The 14,935-nt window shown below is 50.2% G+C and overlaps 1 protein-coding gene across 2 annotated transcripts in view; it reads right to left on the bottom strand.

Moving 5' to 3' along the window:
- Positions 1–14,935, bottom strand: part of DEGS2 (delta 4-desaturase, sphingolipid 2) — a 47,914-nt gene that overhangs the window by 19,320 nt on the left and 13,659 nt on the right. Inside the window, exon 1 of one of the 2 annotated variants that reach the window (XM_060003936.1) lies at positions 2,028–2,154. The exons of the other annotated variant lie outside the window; for it this stretch is intronic. Coding sequence (XP_059859919.1) covers positions 2,028–2,109 — 82 coding nt within the window. The 5' untranslated portion in view covers positions 2,110–2,154. Of the gene's footprint in view, positions 1–2,027; positions 2,155–14,935 lie in introns of those variants that run through there. 2 annotated transcript variants of the gene reach the window in all.

The following is a 14,935-nucleotide window of genomic DNA, read 5'->3' as shown; positions in this document are numbered from 1 at the left end:
CCAAGTTCGTTAGCTCAAAACTGGATGCGTGGGGAGGAATCCACAGCACACACTGCACAGGGGGAATTTGCAAAGCTCCCTGGAGAGTCAGCCCTTGAGAACCTGTGCTGTCCCCACCCTGGCCCAAGTCACCTCCCTCTCCTCCAAGTCTTCCAGGCTTCCCAGCCACCCTGTCCAGGATGCTTCCTGGATTGGTTCCAGGGTCCGTGGCTTCCATCTTGAGAGACAGATCATTCCCCATGTCCTGGCGTGCTGGGTACCACAGTGAGCACCTTCTCACCCAAGCTCTCCTTTTATCCTCATACCCACTCCTCCAGAAAGGATGATGGTGCCCATTATGCAGATTGGGAAAGTAAGTCTGCAACCCAGAGTGTCTGGATCCCTCCAGGCAGCTCTGTGGGCCAGGATACATCCCTCCCACAGCCTTCTCCACCTGGGGCCAGGTGCCCCGTGAGTCCTGTAAGGGGGAGGTGGGGGACAGCCAGGGGAGGGGACGGAAACACAGCCCTGCCTTGAAACTGCTGAGAGACAGCAGCCACGATGCCTGTGCTCCGTGGGGGAGGGAGGACCAGATGATCACCAAGTGCCCTCTGAGCCACCTGCAGGAAGTTCGCAGGCGTAAATAGTGCTGGGTTACTGCTCACCTCACAGGAGAAAACCACAGACGTTACAGACCCACCCAGGGGTCTCTAGGCCCTGAACCCCCAGCAACAGCAGGGCACGGTCATACACTAACCACTCAGTGCATCCGGTGTCTGAAAGGTAACAGGACAGATATTTCCCTAGTCTTGGGGTGGGGCAGGAAGACACCAAAGGGAAAATTCTAAAGAGAAAAAAGCCAACCTATTCAAATGCATTTAAAAAAAAAAAAAAAGCTTTTGTGACTATAAAGGGGAAAAGATTTGCAACGTATAAGACAAAGGGTTAAAAGCCTCTATACAAAGAGAGCTCTAACACCAACAAGCAAAAGACGAAGCCAAGAGAAAAAAAATTTTTAAATGGCCAATTACACGTTGAAACCAATCATCAAATTAAAAATTTAACCCACAATGAAATAGTATTGTTTTGTCAATCTGCTTGGTAAAGATTAAAAACGTTTGCCAAGCCCAGGTGTAGGCGACGGTGTGGTGAAATGGCGACGGACTCTGGGGCAGGGGAGCGCGTTCACCCTGCTGCAAGCTGGCCCGGCACTGCAAAGGCCATTTGGCGGCACCTAGTAAAAGCTGTTCTGGAGGTGCGAGCCCTTTAACCCCTAATTGCGGGTAAAGGACTGTACATCCTGGGTCTTCCTGAGAGACGGATGGAGCCCATCAGGATGGGTGAATCCAAAGGATGGGCGACCACGTAGGTAAAAATGACCTCCCGGGACACTGAACGACAGAGAGGGGGGCCACCGTGTATTAGGCTATAAAATAAAAGGACAGACTCTTTGGTACAGTCTGTTTTTTAAAAACTTGTCTCTCTGGTTCAGCGTTTGTTTCCTTCGAGGCGCTCATTCTGCCCTAAACTCCGGGATTGGGGGTGGGCTTGGCGACTCCTCCGGCTGGGCCGCCGGGACCCCGGCGCTCAGCGCACATAGGAGCCCGGGATGCGGCGGAGGACAGGTGGCTGCGGAGCTGCCTTCGAAGGCGGGGGCGGTGCATCCCGTACAAAGACAGTCCCTGGGGCCGACCTCTGCGCTGCGACCTCTCCCCAGAGCTCGAGCCCTGGTCCCGGCCCTGCGAGTGGTTCGCGTCCCACAGCCAGGATGGAGCAGCTGAAACGCGCTCCCCTGACGCGCGGAGCGCGTGTCTTAGAGCCCAGGACAGAGGCAGAGACGCAAGGGGAGTTCCAGGCCGGAGCTGGGGACCCTCAGGAACCCCGAGCCGGGGACGCTGAGGGAGGAGGAGTGGCGCTCCTACCCTCTCTGGAGCAGAGGTAGGGGAGGGCCTGCTGGGCATCCGGGCCTCAGGAGCGACCCCTGGGCTCGGGCTGTCCCGGGACACCAGACGGCCCCAGGGCTGTCCCCACCTGGGGCCCGAGCTCACCGAGCATCTCCTTGCGCCGCTGCGTGTGCGGCTGGTCCGTGTAGACCCACTCGAAGTCGCTGCGGCCCGCGCTGTTGCCCATGGTGGCGCCGGGAGCGCGGCTCAGGGCTGGGCTCCCCTCCACCTGTCTCCCTCCTCTGCGCGAGGACCAGTTCGGGCTCAGGGCGGGGCCTCCGGGGGCGGGGCCTCCGGGGGCGGGGCCGGGAGCGCCTCTGCCACCAGACCTGGGCGCGGTCGTGTCGGGGCAGAGGCGGGTCCCCGGGGCTCTCGGAGCCTCAGTTACCTCGGTTGGAAAATGAGACTGTTAGGACGCAACCCATGCAGAGTCCCCGGACCCCACGTTGTGTGGCGACGCCCCGTTCCCTCGGTTTCACTGAGGCCCGCCCCCCGCGCGGCTGAGCACCAGTTCTCTCCGCGGCCCAGGGCCACTCGCGCTTCTGCAACCCCTGCCCCTACAGACCCACCGGTGAAAGCGCCCACCTGGCACGGGGCAGGGGTTGGAGGGTAGAGATTAAATGGATGCGACAGTGCTGGTAAAGAGAAGGGGCTCGGGAAAGGTTCGCCACAGCGATTCTCCCTTCCCCTACCCACTCCTTTCATGCAATAAGGCAGAGGACAATGAGGTGTCTGCAGGTTGGAGGGAGTGAGTCAGCCCCACCCCTGCCTTCAGGGAAATCGAGCGACAGGGACACAGGCATGGAAGAGGCCTATTAATGACACAGGATGATACGTACTACGACACCTGTATGTCCTGGGACAGCTAAGGTTCAGTAGAGGGGTCTTTTGTATTAGGCTTCAAAGGATGAGTAGGAGTTCAACAGCTAAAGAAGGGCAAGGGCATTGGTGGTAGAGGGAACAGAAGCTGCAAAGGCTGGGACTTGAAGAATCCAAAAATTGTCAGAATGGAGAGTCTGGTTTGTGGGGAGTAGGGACACAGGGCCCCTCACTTCTCTTCTCAGGGATTCCTCCCAGCCTCCTCTTGCTTCTTTGGAGCTTTGTATGGTGTACCTCGTGTACCTGGAGCCCAGCCTGTAGGAGCTGCCTAGGTAGCAGACTGGCCTGGCAGCCAGAGGTACCACAAGGTGGGCAGGTAATAACGGTGAGCCTCCCTCCAGTCTCCCGCAAGTCTGTGGGCCAGGGCCGAAGGCAGTCCTGGCATGAGATGGGAAGGAAGGCAACTGGGTGTGGGCATCTGGTGGCAGCCAGCCACCTGCCCCTGAGTCAAGGATAGGAAAATGGGCCAACAGAGAGGCTGGATTCCCTGTCCAACAGAGAGACACTTAGAGCCTAGGGTTGCCACCACCCCTTGCACCACCCAACAGTGTCACCTACCTGGCTTGCACACCTCCAGGAATGGAGAACTCAGCACTCCCCAGGGCAACCTGCTCTATTCACAGCCAGAGGGACCCTCAGAATTCCCAGCCGCCCCAGCGGCTGCCACTTTACATATGGGTAAACTGAGGCTCAGAGATGAAGGGGGCCTCAGAATAAGCAGAAGAGATGGGACAGGCCCCTGATCTTTGACTTTAAAAGCCCAAAGTCAGAGTGTCGGCCCCGTGTTACAACCAGTGAGATCTGGGTCCCAGCTCTGCCCTCTGGGGCACCACCATGCCTGCCAGCTCCCTCTGCCCAGGATGGAGATCAGCAAACCACTCAGAGATCGACCCCAGGACTCAGTCTGTCCAGGTGAAACTAGCCCAATGGCTTCATTTTACAGAGGAGAAAATTGAGGCCAAAGAGGGGACAAGTCAAAGGACAGACTGGAGAGAGACCTGAGAGTGGAATAAAAGTTCATGACTTCCAGTCGGCTGCCATGCCAAGTAATCCCAAATTCCATGCGGTCGGGTTGGACCACAGAGACTCGGCTTCACGATGATGAAGCCACTCAGAGCACGTGGGCCAGCCTCCCCACCAGTCCCCGGTCCTAGAAATGAAAGAAACCGCATATTCATTTGTAATGTGGTGTCCCGGGTGGGATCCTGGGCCAGAAAATGGGCAGTAGGTAAAAACTAAGGGAATCTGAATAAAGTATGGGCTTTAGTTAATAATAATGTATGAATATTTGGTTCATTCCTTGTATATTAGATTATAATATGTCCCTATATTTTAAGAGAATTGGGTGTGGAAGCAATGGAACCATCAATACTATCTTCACAGTTTTTCTGTAAATCTAAACCAGATGTTAAAGTTTATTTTAAAAATGAAGCGGGGCTTTCCTGGTGGTGCAGTGGTTAGGAATCTGCCTGCCAATGCAGGGGATACAGTGTTCGAGCCCTGGTCCGGGAAGATCTCACATGCTGCGGAGCAACTAAGCCCGTACGCCACACTACTGAGCCTGTGCTCTAGAGCCCGTGAGCCACAGCTACTGAGCCCACGTGCCACAACTACTGAAGCCCGCGCACCTAGAGCCCGTGCTCTGCAACAAGAGAAGCCACTGCAATGAGAAGCCTGTGCACCATAACGAAGAGTAGCCCCTGCTCACTGCAACTAGAGAAAGCCCGTGCTCAGCAACAAAGACCCAACACAGCCATAAATAAATAAATAAATAAATATTTCTTTTAAATTAAAATAAATAAATAAATAAAAGTGAAGTGTATGGACTTCCCTGGCGGTCCAGTGGTTAAGACTCCGCACTTCCACTGAAGGGGGCACAGGTTCGATCCCTGGTCGGGGAACTAAGATCCTGCATGTCAGAGGGTGCAGCCAAACAATAAAAATAAAATTAAAATGAAGTGTCTAAAATGTACATATGTACAAATACATACATTCATAGATACATACATATATATATACAGATACATATATATGTGTGTGTGTGTGTGTGTATATATATATATATATATATATATATATATATAGTAGTTGTTGTTAAATCCCTAACAATATTGGAAAACAGGGACTTTTGTGGATGGAAACTGAGAGGAACCCAAGGCCAGCCACTCTTCCATGACTCCTGCACACCCTCCACTCCCCCACTTCCCCTAAGCTGGGTACCAGCCCCAGTAGGCAGGGTTCACCGAACCCCAGGAGGGACCCTGATCGGAGGCTCTTGGTCAGGGTGCTCTGGTGTCTTCAGCTGCCTGTGAGAAGCAGGAAGCACCTATGCCCAGAAGTTTTGACTATAGTGTTTGCTGTCCCAGCAGAAAGTCCTCTCCTGCCCCGTGTTTGCAGAAAACAGGCCAGAATGCATTCCACACAGCACCTCCCAGCCCTCCCCAAAGCCAGCTGAGTCTAACAGCCCGTGACCCAGAGCCAGCCAACGACAGAGAGAAATCACTCCACGAAAAAGGGCAACCACCCCAAGAATGGGAAGAACTTCACACCTGGGAAAACAGAGCCACTGGAGAAAACAGAACTGGACTGAGGAATGAGAGTAACGTCTCCCAGGAGACATAAAGGGCTATTCCAACCTATCAAAATAAACAAACACACCAGAGATGGGCAGGTATGTATTGTTCTTTAAAAAAAAAAAAAAAAAAAAAACCCTCAGAACTTCCCTGGTGGTCCAGTGGTTAAGAATCCTCACTTCCACCGCAGGGGGCACAGGTTCAATCCCTGGTTGGGGAGCTAAGATCCCACTTGCCACATGGGGCAGCCACAGGAGAATAAAAAAACCTCTATTGAAATAAGAGGGACTTCCCTGGTGTCGCAGTGGTTAAGAATCCGCCTGCCAATGCAGGGGACATGGGTTTGAGCCCTGGTCCGGGAAAATCCCACATGCCGTGGAGCAACTAAGTCCGTGCGCCACAACTACTGAGCCTGCATGCCACAACTCCTGAAGCCCACACGCCTAGAGCCCATGCTCCACAAGAGAAGCCACCGCAATGAGAAGCCTGTGCACCGCAACAAAGAGTAGCCCCCACTAACCGCAACTGGAGAAAAGCCCACACGCAGCAATGAAGACCCAACACAGCCAAAATAAACTAATTAATCAAAAAAAAAAAGAAATGAGAGCTGGGGGACAGGAACAGAACCCCAACATCCTTTTAATGAGATTTCTAGGAGAGAGAATGAAGGAGAGGTGACATTTACCCCTCCCCTGCCTTGTTTTCTTCAAAGAAGCCATCTCCCACTGGAATTATAATTTGATTATATGCACGTATGATTCTGCCAACCTTAAATAAATTGTTACATCATGTACTTATTTATTTGCTTACTGTCTGCTCCCTCCTCTCCAGTGTCTTGTTCCCTTGGGTTCACCCCTTGCATCCCTAATGCCCAGAAGAGTTCCTGGCACAGGAGATGACCTTAATAACAATTTGCTAAATGAAAGAATGAATGGGGACTTCCCTAGTGGCACAGTGGTTAAGACTACATGCTCCCAATGCAGGGGACCCGGGTTCGATCCCTGGTCAGGGAACTAGATCCCACATGCATGCCACAACTAAGAGTTTGCATGCCGCAACTAAGGAGCCCATGTGCTGCAACTAAGGAGCCTGCCTGCTACAACTAAGACCCGGTGCAACCAAATTAATTAAAAAATTTTAAAAGCCTACCAAAAAAAAAAAAAGGAGGGACTTCCCTGGTGGCACGGTGGTTAAGAATCCATCTGCCAATGCAGGGAACATGGGTTCGAGTCCTGGTCTGGGAAGATCTCACATGCCGTGGAGCAACTAAGCCCATGCACCACAACTACTGGGCCTGCGCCGTAGAGCCCGCGAGCCACAACTACTGAAGCCCGTGCACCTAGAGCCCATGCTCCACAACAAGAGAAGCCACCGCAATGAGAAGCCCACGCGCTGCAAAAAACAACAGCCCCTGCTCAATGCAACTAGAGAAAGCCCACACGCAGCAACAAAGACCCAGCGCAGCCTAAAATAAATAAATAATTAAAAAAAAAAAAAAAGAATGAATGAGTCACATCAAACAAGTAATAACTGAGGATTTCCCCAGAACAAAGGAAAGACACGAGTCTTCAGACTGAAAAGTGTGTTGTCAAGATGAAAACTTGGTTCAGCCAGTTTGGAAAACTCTGCAGCAAAATCTGCGAAGCTCCACATCCAACCACCTCATGATGCAGGACTTTCACAGCAGGGCGCATCTTGCAGAGAAATGAAAATAGACGTTCGCCAAAGACACGGGCAGGGATGTTCATAGCAGCTTTACTGGTAGGAGCCCTGTCCTGGAGACAACACCAACCTCCAACCACAGGAGAATGGACAGACGTCTCATGGCAAATCCACCTGCTTAAAGGTGTGCCACAATCAAACCGTGGCACCAAAACCTACACCGACGTGGTGTATCATCTGAGCTTTTAAAATTTACTGTATTTCTAATGCTTTGACATCTTGGGGCATTGCTGACCCTGAAGAGACTGCCCTCCAGGGCTGGCCAGTTCCTAGAGATGTAAATGCTTGGCCGGGGAGTGTGCCTTCCATAAGCAAACTCAGACCTATCTCCAGCCCACCACCTGACCTACCTGCTCTGTACGCAGGGCCAGTATTCCCCTGCCCAAATCACCCCAGGGCCAGGTACCAGACAACTCGACAGACAACCTGAATAAAATTATTCAAACTAACCAATGCTAAGCCTGTTGACCCTACCTCATCCTTCATGGAAACCACAATAAAGGCTCCTGCCCTGCTTCCCCCTCACACCCTGGGCTCCTGACCCTGGTGCTTCCCCGTATGACCCTGGTGGCACTGCCTCTGCTCTTGGGAACCATGCAGGACAAACTGTCTTGTCCAGGACAGTGGCCTCCTGATCTCTTGGCCTCACCATACCTGAATAATAATAAAACCTGCATTTTAAAACAATTGGTGCAGCGAGCAGGGTGTTTTGGCCTCAGACTAAAAGGATATGCTCTTGGCATACTAACTGGTCCCACCAGGTGGCAGTGGTAGCCTGGGAGGGTGGTGCCACCTGCTGGCAACACTTGTGCTTGGTGCCACTGCCGCTGGGGACTGGCGGACGTGGCCACAATTCCTGGAGTTCTGGTCTGAGCCATTACTTGCCGAGATTCCAGGAGGACGTTCCCAGGGTCCCCCTTTTTCTTGGTTGACCAGCTGAGTTTACAAAGGCCCCTCAGAAGGGAAGGAGGTGTGACTTCCCGCTAAATGTTGTGGCCGGGCCTGACCGGGCAGCACCGATACGTGTGCACAAACTGAGCTGCAGTGAAAGGTGCCCTGCCTTTCAGCCCGGCCCGTGGGGCAGAGTCGTGCTCTTCAGAGCCACACTGCCAGGGCGCCCACCCCAGGGACTGTGGCACCCTGCAGGTCCTGGGGGAAGGGCCATCGTCGTTGTGTTGTTTGCCTTGCTGCAGTCCCATTTTCCCTCCACCCAGAGGAATAGGAGGGAGCACACTGGTGGAGACCTGGGGCGGGGTTGGGGGGGGTGGGCAAAAGATGCGTCCCAGGTAGTGGCTGCTACCTAGAGGCTGACAACTGGGCTCCTTGTCCCTGCCCCTTTTTTGCTTATCGGCCCAAGACAGAAACTAAAAACCACAGAATCAAGCAGCTAAACGCCTCAAACAGAAAAGAAAAGAAAAAAAAAAAAGAAAAGAAAAGAAAAAGAAAAAAAGCAGGGGTGGGGGAAAAGAGAAAAAAAGGAAGAATAAAGAAAACCCTAGATACAGGGGGAGAAAGCAAAAGGTGAATAAATAAATTACATATCTTATAAATATATAAATATATTTATAAAATATATAACAAATAAATTTTACATATAGTATGTATTTTAAAATATTTTAAATATATTTATAAAATATATAATAAATTTTACATATATACATAAATTAAAGGTCCATAGTTTGACCCAACTGGAGATCCAAAATTTAGACACTAACAATTTATACAATAAATTATATGTATATCAATACATAACTATACATAACAAAAATACCACAGAATTTATATAACAAAAAAAATTAAAAAGCACCAGTTGGCTTTTGTGCTTCTATAACATAGGTTCTAAATTAGCTTTAGTATTTGCTGACGTCACCCACTGACAAAACTTCATGGGGCTTAATCAATACTGGGGCTCAAATGATTGTCATACCTGGGGATCCCACCAAATTTGAACACTGTGGCCCCTATAATCTTAGGGAAGAAACTGAATATAAAGTAGAGAGGAAATAGATAACACTTCACTTTAATAGTAGCCTTGCCTAAATTTCCCATAGTCATAGTACTTTTGCCCTAAAATATCTCATATTGAGCAAAGACGCTCTAACGCTATGAATAATAAAATTAAAGTCTTTGGCATCTACAAATTGACCTGATAAAATGGGACCCCACAGACCCCCAATTAAAATAGTTAATATGACCCAACGTAAGTTAAAACAGGGCCGTCAGGGAGTAAAACTTTTATATAAAACCTAATTAACAAAGGGTGAATATCCCCACTGCTTCCATTTAACGACCCAACTTTGCCTATTCTGAAACCTGGGAAAAGAAAGGGTTCCTCCTGGTGGATTCACAACAGTAAAGCTGTGGTTCATGCATTAAGGCCCCTGACCCAATACCCAATTTTTTAAAGAATATTTATTTATTTGGCTGTGCTGGGTCGTCGTCGCGGCACGTGGGAACTTCACTGCAGCATGCATGCAGGATCTAGTTCCCTGATCAGGGATCGAACCTGGGCCCCCTGCATTGGGAGCGCAGAGTCTTAGCCACTGGACCATCAGGGAAGTCCCTCCGATATTATTAAAATCACTCCCTCCACCCAATCAAGACCAGTATTTATTTTGCTCTTACAGATTTGGCTAATATGCTCTGTTCAGTGCCTATATCAACAGTCTTTCTGCCAGTTTGCCTTCAACTCTAAAGGAACACACACACCTTTTGCAGGCTACCCACGGGGACTTCGACAGCTTTGCCATCACCTCTACATGAGAACACCCACTCCCCAGGGCCTTCCCCTACTACACCCTCCAGCTTCCCAGCGGGACCACGATGACTGCCCCTTCCCCTTGGTTACGCACACCACCACTCACCCTCACATAGACTTTACCCGACGGTCACCTCATGCCCCCAGCAACTGCCCCCCAAAACACACCAAGATAATATTGTAGAAAAACAGCCAACAGCAGCAAATCATATGTATCTCTTATATTAATATTTTTAACACACTCTAGGACTCCACAGAGATATTGTTAGAGACCCTGGAAATTTCAGGTCTGTTTTCTTGGGTAATGCCATATAGATGAGAACCTTCGGTATAGACCAGCCTAGAAGGACCCCTAATACTTGCCCCTGTGTCCTTCCTATTCTCGCAATAGAAACTTATGGCCTACTCTCTAACATCCTCCTCTATCATCTCCCCACAAGGGTTCCTTAAAATTATGTCCAAGCAGCGCAGGGCCAATTACATTCATCATACCTATTCATTCTCTGTAATTCGAATGCTCTGACATCTTGAAGCCTTGCTGACATTGAAGAGGCTACCCACCTCCCAGGGCTAGCCACATCCTAGAGAGAATACACGGGGAGTGTGCTTTCCACACGCAAATTAACCAATCCCAAGCCCATGAGCCGCAATACTAAAGAATAACGAAGTAAAGATTTCAGGACTTACTGTGAGACAAGATGTCCACGTGAAAGAACAGACGCGCAGACCCACAGGACAGAACAGAAAGCCCAGAAACAGAGCCCACACGAATGTGCTCAGCTGATCTTTGACAACGGAGCAAAGGCATTCCATGGAGAAAAGAGTCTCTTCAGCAAAGTTCTAGAACCACCGGACGCCCACATGCAAAAGAACAAATGAACCTAGACACAGACCTCACACAAAAAATTAACTCAAGATGGATCACAGACCTAACTGTGAAGTACAAAATGATAAAACTTCTTCAAGAAAACAGGACGCTCAGGTTCGCCCAGGCCTTCGCAGATGGGTGCGCCGGCAACTGCTGGGCAGCGACACTGAGGCAGAGGAGGGGGAGGGGGGAAGGAGAGCCCAGCTTCGGGGGACGGCAACGCCCTTAACCACCCTGCGGGCCCAGCCCTGGCCGCCCCTGTGAAACGAGGTCCCTGGGGTTCCCTCTCCCCCACTGGCCCAAGGGCGCCACCTCTAGGCCAAGGCCCGCTAAACGGCCTCCTGTGACCGCGTGCTGAGCCAGGGCTTGGGCCGCGCGGAGGGGGCCCAGAAGCCAGCCTCGGGAAAGGGCATCTTGGATTACGCGGCGGGAGCGATGCCCTCTGCCCCCCAGTGCCGGGACGCCAGCTCTCAGCCATCTCGGTGGAGATGGGCCCGGCCATCACGCTCTGGTGGCTGGGCGCCTGCTGGGAGTACCACTCCCTTCGGGGACTCCCACACCACAGTCAGCAAGGTCATAATGGGGTGTCGGGTCCCTGCCACGTGCTGCCCTCAGAGGGCTCGTCTGCAGTCCTGGCGGCTGCTTTCTGTAGCGTTACACGGCTCCTGCAGCTGGAAGCGTCCCATTCTGGCCCCGGGGATGCTCATAGCTGACTGTAAAGCGTCTGGCACTCATTGGTCGGGGAGGTCCTCTGAAGAATCTGGATTCAGGCTGCCTTGGGGGTGCCACGATGCGCCACCACCCGGGACTTCAGGGTTGGCTCCGCGGGTCGCCCAGGCCGGAGGCATGTTGTTCCCAGGAGCATAGAGGGTGCTTGCATGTGGAGTGCAGAGTACGCATTGCTCCCGTGGTTGATGAATACCCTTTGCAGGTGAGATAGGAGCATCCCAGGTGCGGGGAGAGTTTAATCCAGGCTGTTCGCTAGGCCTGGGCACACTGGGTAGGGCAGGGCGTTTGAAACAGGGCAGGGCAGGGCTGTGACCTTCCCACCCACACTCATTGCTCTTGCTGCCTACTTCGCCTGTAACTGTAGTGTGAAGGCTGGGAAGAAGGCTGCTGGGATGGCTGGCTCCACTGGACTGGAGGAGAGAGGGAACCGGAGCAGCCAGGAGCCCCAGAAGAGGAGAAAGGGAGGTGAGGCCGATTCGACACCAGCTGTGTCAGGCTTCGAAGGATGAACCCACGAGGGCATCGGGCCACACGGCGACATTTTCATCCCTCCTCGCCAGCCGTTCCTGGCTCCCCAAGACTCAACCACGGAAGGTACAGAAAGGTGTGTGACAAGAAACTCATGGCTTTTAATCCTGGCAGGAAGGACAAGGAAAACCAAGGATAAAGATTTGATCACGTTTTACTATTCTCCCCCTGGAGATGGGGGAGGGGGAATCAGTCATATTTAATAAACATCTCTCTCCTCAAAAAAAAAAAAAAAAAAAAAAGAAAACATAGGATGGACTTCCCTGATGCTGCAGTGGTTAAGAGTCTGCCTGCCACTGCAGGGGACACGGTTCGAGCCCTGGTCCGGGAAGATCCCACATGCCGCAGAGCAACTAAGTCTGTGCGCCACAACTACTGAACTTGTGCTGTAGAGCCCGTGCTCCGCAACAAGAAGCCACCGCAATGAGAAGCCTGTGCACCACAATGAAGAATGGCCCCCGCTCTCTGCAACTAAAGAAAGCCCACGCGCAGCAACAAAGACCCAACACAGCCAAAAAATTCATTCATTCATTCATTCATTTTTTAATAAAAGAAAACAGGAGAAAAATCTACATGACTTTGGGTTTGGTGATGAGTTTTTAAATGCAACAGCAATAGTACAATCCATGAAAGAGAAAAAAATTATAGTTTCCACTTTATTAAAATTGAAAATGTTTGCTCTGTGACAGACACTGTTGTTAAAAGAATGAACAGACAAGTCACAGAGGAGGAAAAAATATTTGCAAAACACGTATCTGATAAAGGACTTGTATCCAAAACATGCAAACTACTACAAAAAGTCAACAATAAGAAAACAAATAACCCAATTAACAAATGGGTAAAAGATCTGAACAGATACCTCACCATAGAAGATATACGGGTAGCAAATAGCTTATGGAAAGACGCTCAACATCATGCCGAGCAAATTAAACAATAATGAGATACGACTGCACACCTATGAGAATGGCTAAACTCCAGAGCACGGACCCCACGAATACTGTCAAGGATGTGGGGCGACAGGAACTGGGCTGCATCCATACAATGGAATATTATTCAGAGATAAAAAGAAATGAACTAAAAAAAAAAAAAAGAAATGAACTAATAATTCACGGAAAGATGTGATGACTCTTCAATGCACACTGGTAAGTGAAAGAAGCCAGTCTGAAAATACTGTGCGACTCCAATTATAGAATATTCTGGAAAAGGCAAAACTATTGTGAATACAAACAGAACAGTAGTTGCCAGAGCGCTGAGGGTAGGGTTAGGGATTGATGGGGGTAGCAGGCAAAGCACAGGGGAATTTTTAAGGAGGTGAAATTATTGTGTAATAGTGACTATAAGACATTAGCAATTGTCAAAACTCGTAGAACTTTATATCACAGAGAGTGAATCTTAATGCATGCAAAAAGCCATTTAGGAGGTACGCATCCCAGGATGCAATGCAGAATATGACAAAAGAATCTAATTGTCTTAAAAATGGGTGAAACAACCTCACTGAAGGGCCTGGAGGAATAAGGTGCTGACCTAAGTAACACTGGAAATGTGTACAGACTGCAAGACTAAAGGCAAAAGAACTGTACTCTAGTTGAGAAAGTTGTTTCCTGTGGGGACATGTGTTAACAATTTTAGAACCACTCTACAAGTATCCTGGAATTGAACAATTAAGTAAATAAGTGGCAGACGGTAAGAGCCAGGTTTCTTGCTGTTGGAGTGGGATGTTAGGATAAGCAACGGCGAGAGGCTGACATGTTCCAGGCAGTAATGGATTAGGGTTGGAGACGCCAACGTAAATTTATGTTTAGCTTAACATATACACAATGGTTACATGTTGAAATAGTAATAGATTGCCTTGCTGTGTTAGCTCTGAGCACCTAGAAACAAGGACATCCCAGTAGCTATGATCACATGTGATCTTCATTTCTAATACCCTTCTCCAGTGAAGAACCCAGGCTCCTTGGAGAAATGGCAGATGGTACGACTAGGGCTAGAAATATACAAGATGAGCCTGGAGCATCCTGTAATGGCTGAAAGTAAGGAAGCGCTCAACACACACGCGCACACACACACACACACGCACACACGCACACACGCACACACACAGAGTGACGAGGGCATGACAAAGAGACCCAGGAGCCAACCACAAGAGTTCCCAATAGCCAAAGCTAGGACAATTTGAGCAATAAAGTAAAGTAGCATTGAATCATCAGAGAAATGCAAATCAAAACGACATGAGGTACCAACTCACACCGGTCAGAATGGCCATCATTAAAAAGTCTGCAGGGCTTCCCTGGTGGTACAGTGGTTAAGAGTCCGCCTGCCAATGCAGGGCACACGGGTTCGTGCCCCAGTCCGGGAAGATCCCACATGCCGCGGGGCGGCTGGACCCGTGAGCCATGGCCGCTGAGCCTGCGCGTCCGGAGCGCAACGGGAGAGGCCACAACAGTGAGAGGCCCGCATACCGCAAAAAAAAAAAAAAAAATAGCCTACAAATGACAAATGCTGGAGAGGGTGTGGAGAAAAGGGAACCCTCCTACACTGTTGGCGGGAACGTAATTGGTGCAGCCACTATGGAGAACAGTAACGAAGTTCCTAAAAAACTAAAAATGGAGTTGCCGTATGATCCTGCAATCCCACTCCTGGGCATGTATCTGGAGAAAACTCTAATTCAAAAAGATACACGCACCTCACTGTTTATACCAGCACTATTTACAATAGCCAGGACATGGAAGCAACGTAGCTGTCCATCGACAGAGGAATGGATAAAGATGTGGTACATATATACAATGGAATATTACTCAGCCATAAAAAAAGAATGAAATAGGACTTCCCTGGTGTAGCAGTGGTTAAGAATCTGCCTGCCAATGCAGGGGACACGGGTTCAAGCCCTGGTCCAGGAAGATCCCACATGCCACGGAGCAACTAAGCCCGTGTGCCACAACTACTGAGCCTGCACTCT

The sequence above is a fragment of the Delphinus delphis genome, chromosome 2, assembly GCF_949987515.2.
Source record: "Delphinus delphis chromosome 2, mDelDel1.2, whole genome shotgun sequence".
NCBI lineage: Eukaryota > Metazoa > Chordata > Mammalia > Artiodactyla > Delphinidae > Delphinus > Delphinus delphis.
The sequence above is the reverse complement of the archived record's forward strand: the minus strand, read 5'-3'. Positions and strand labels throughout refer to the sequence as shown.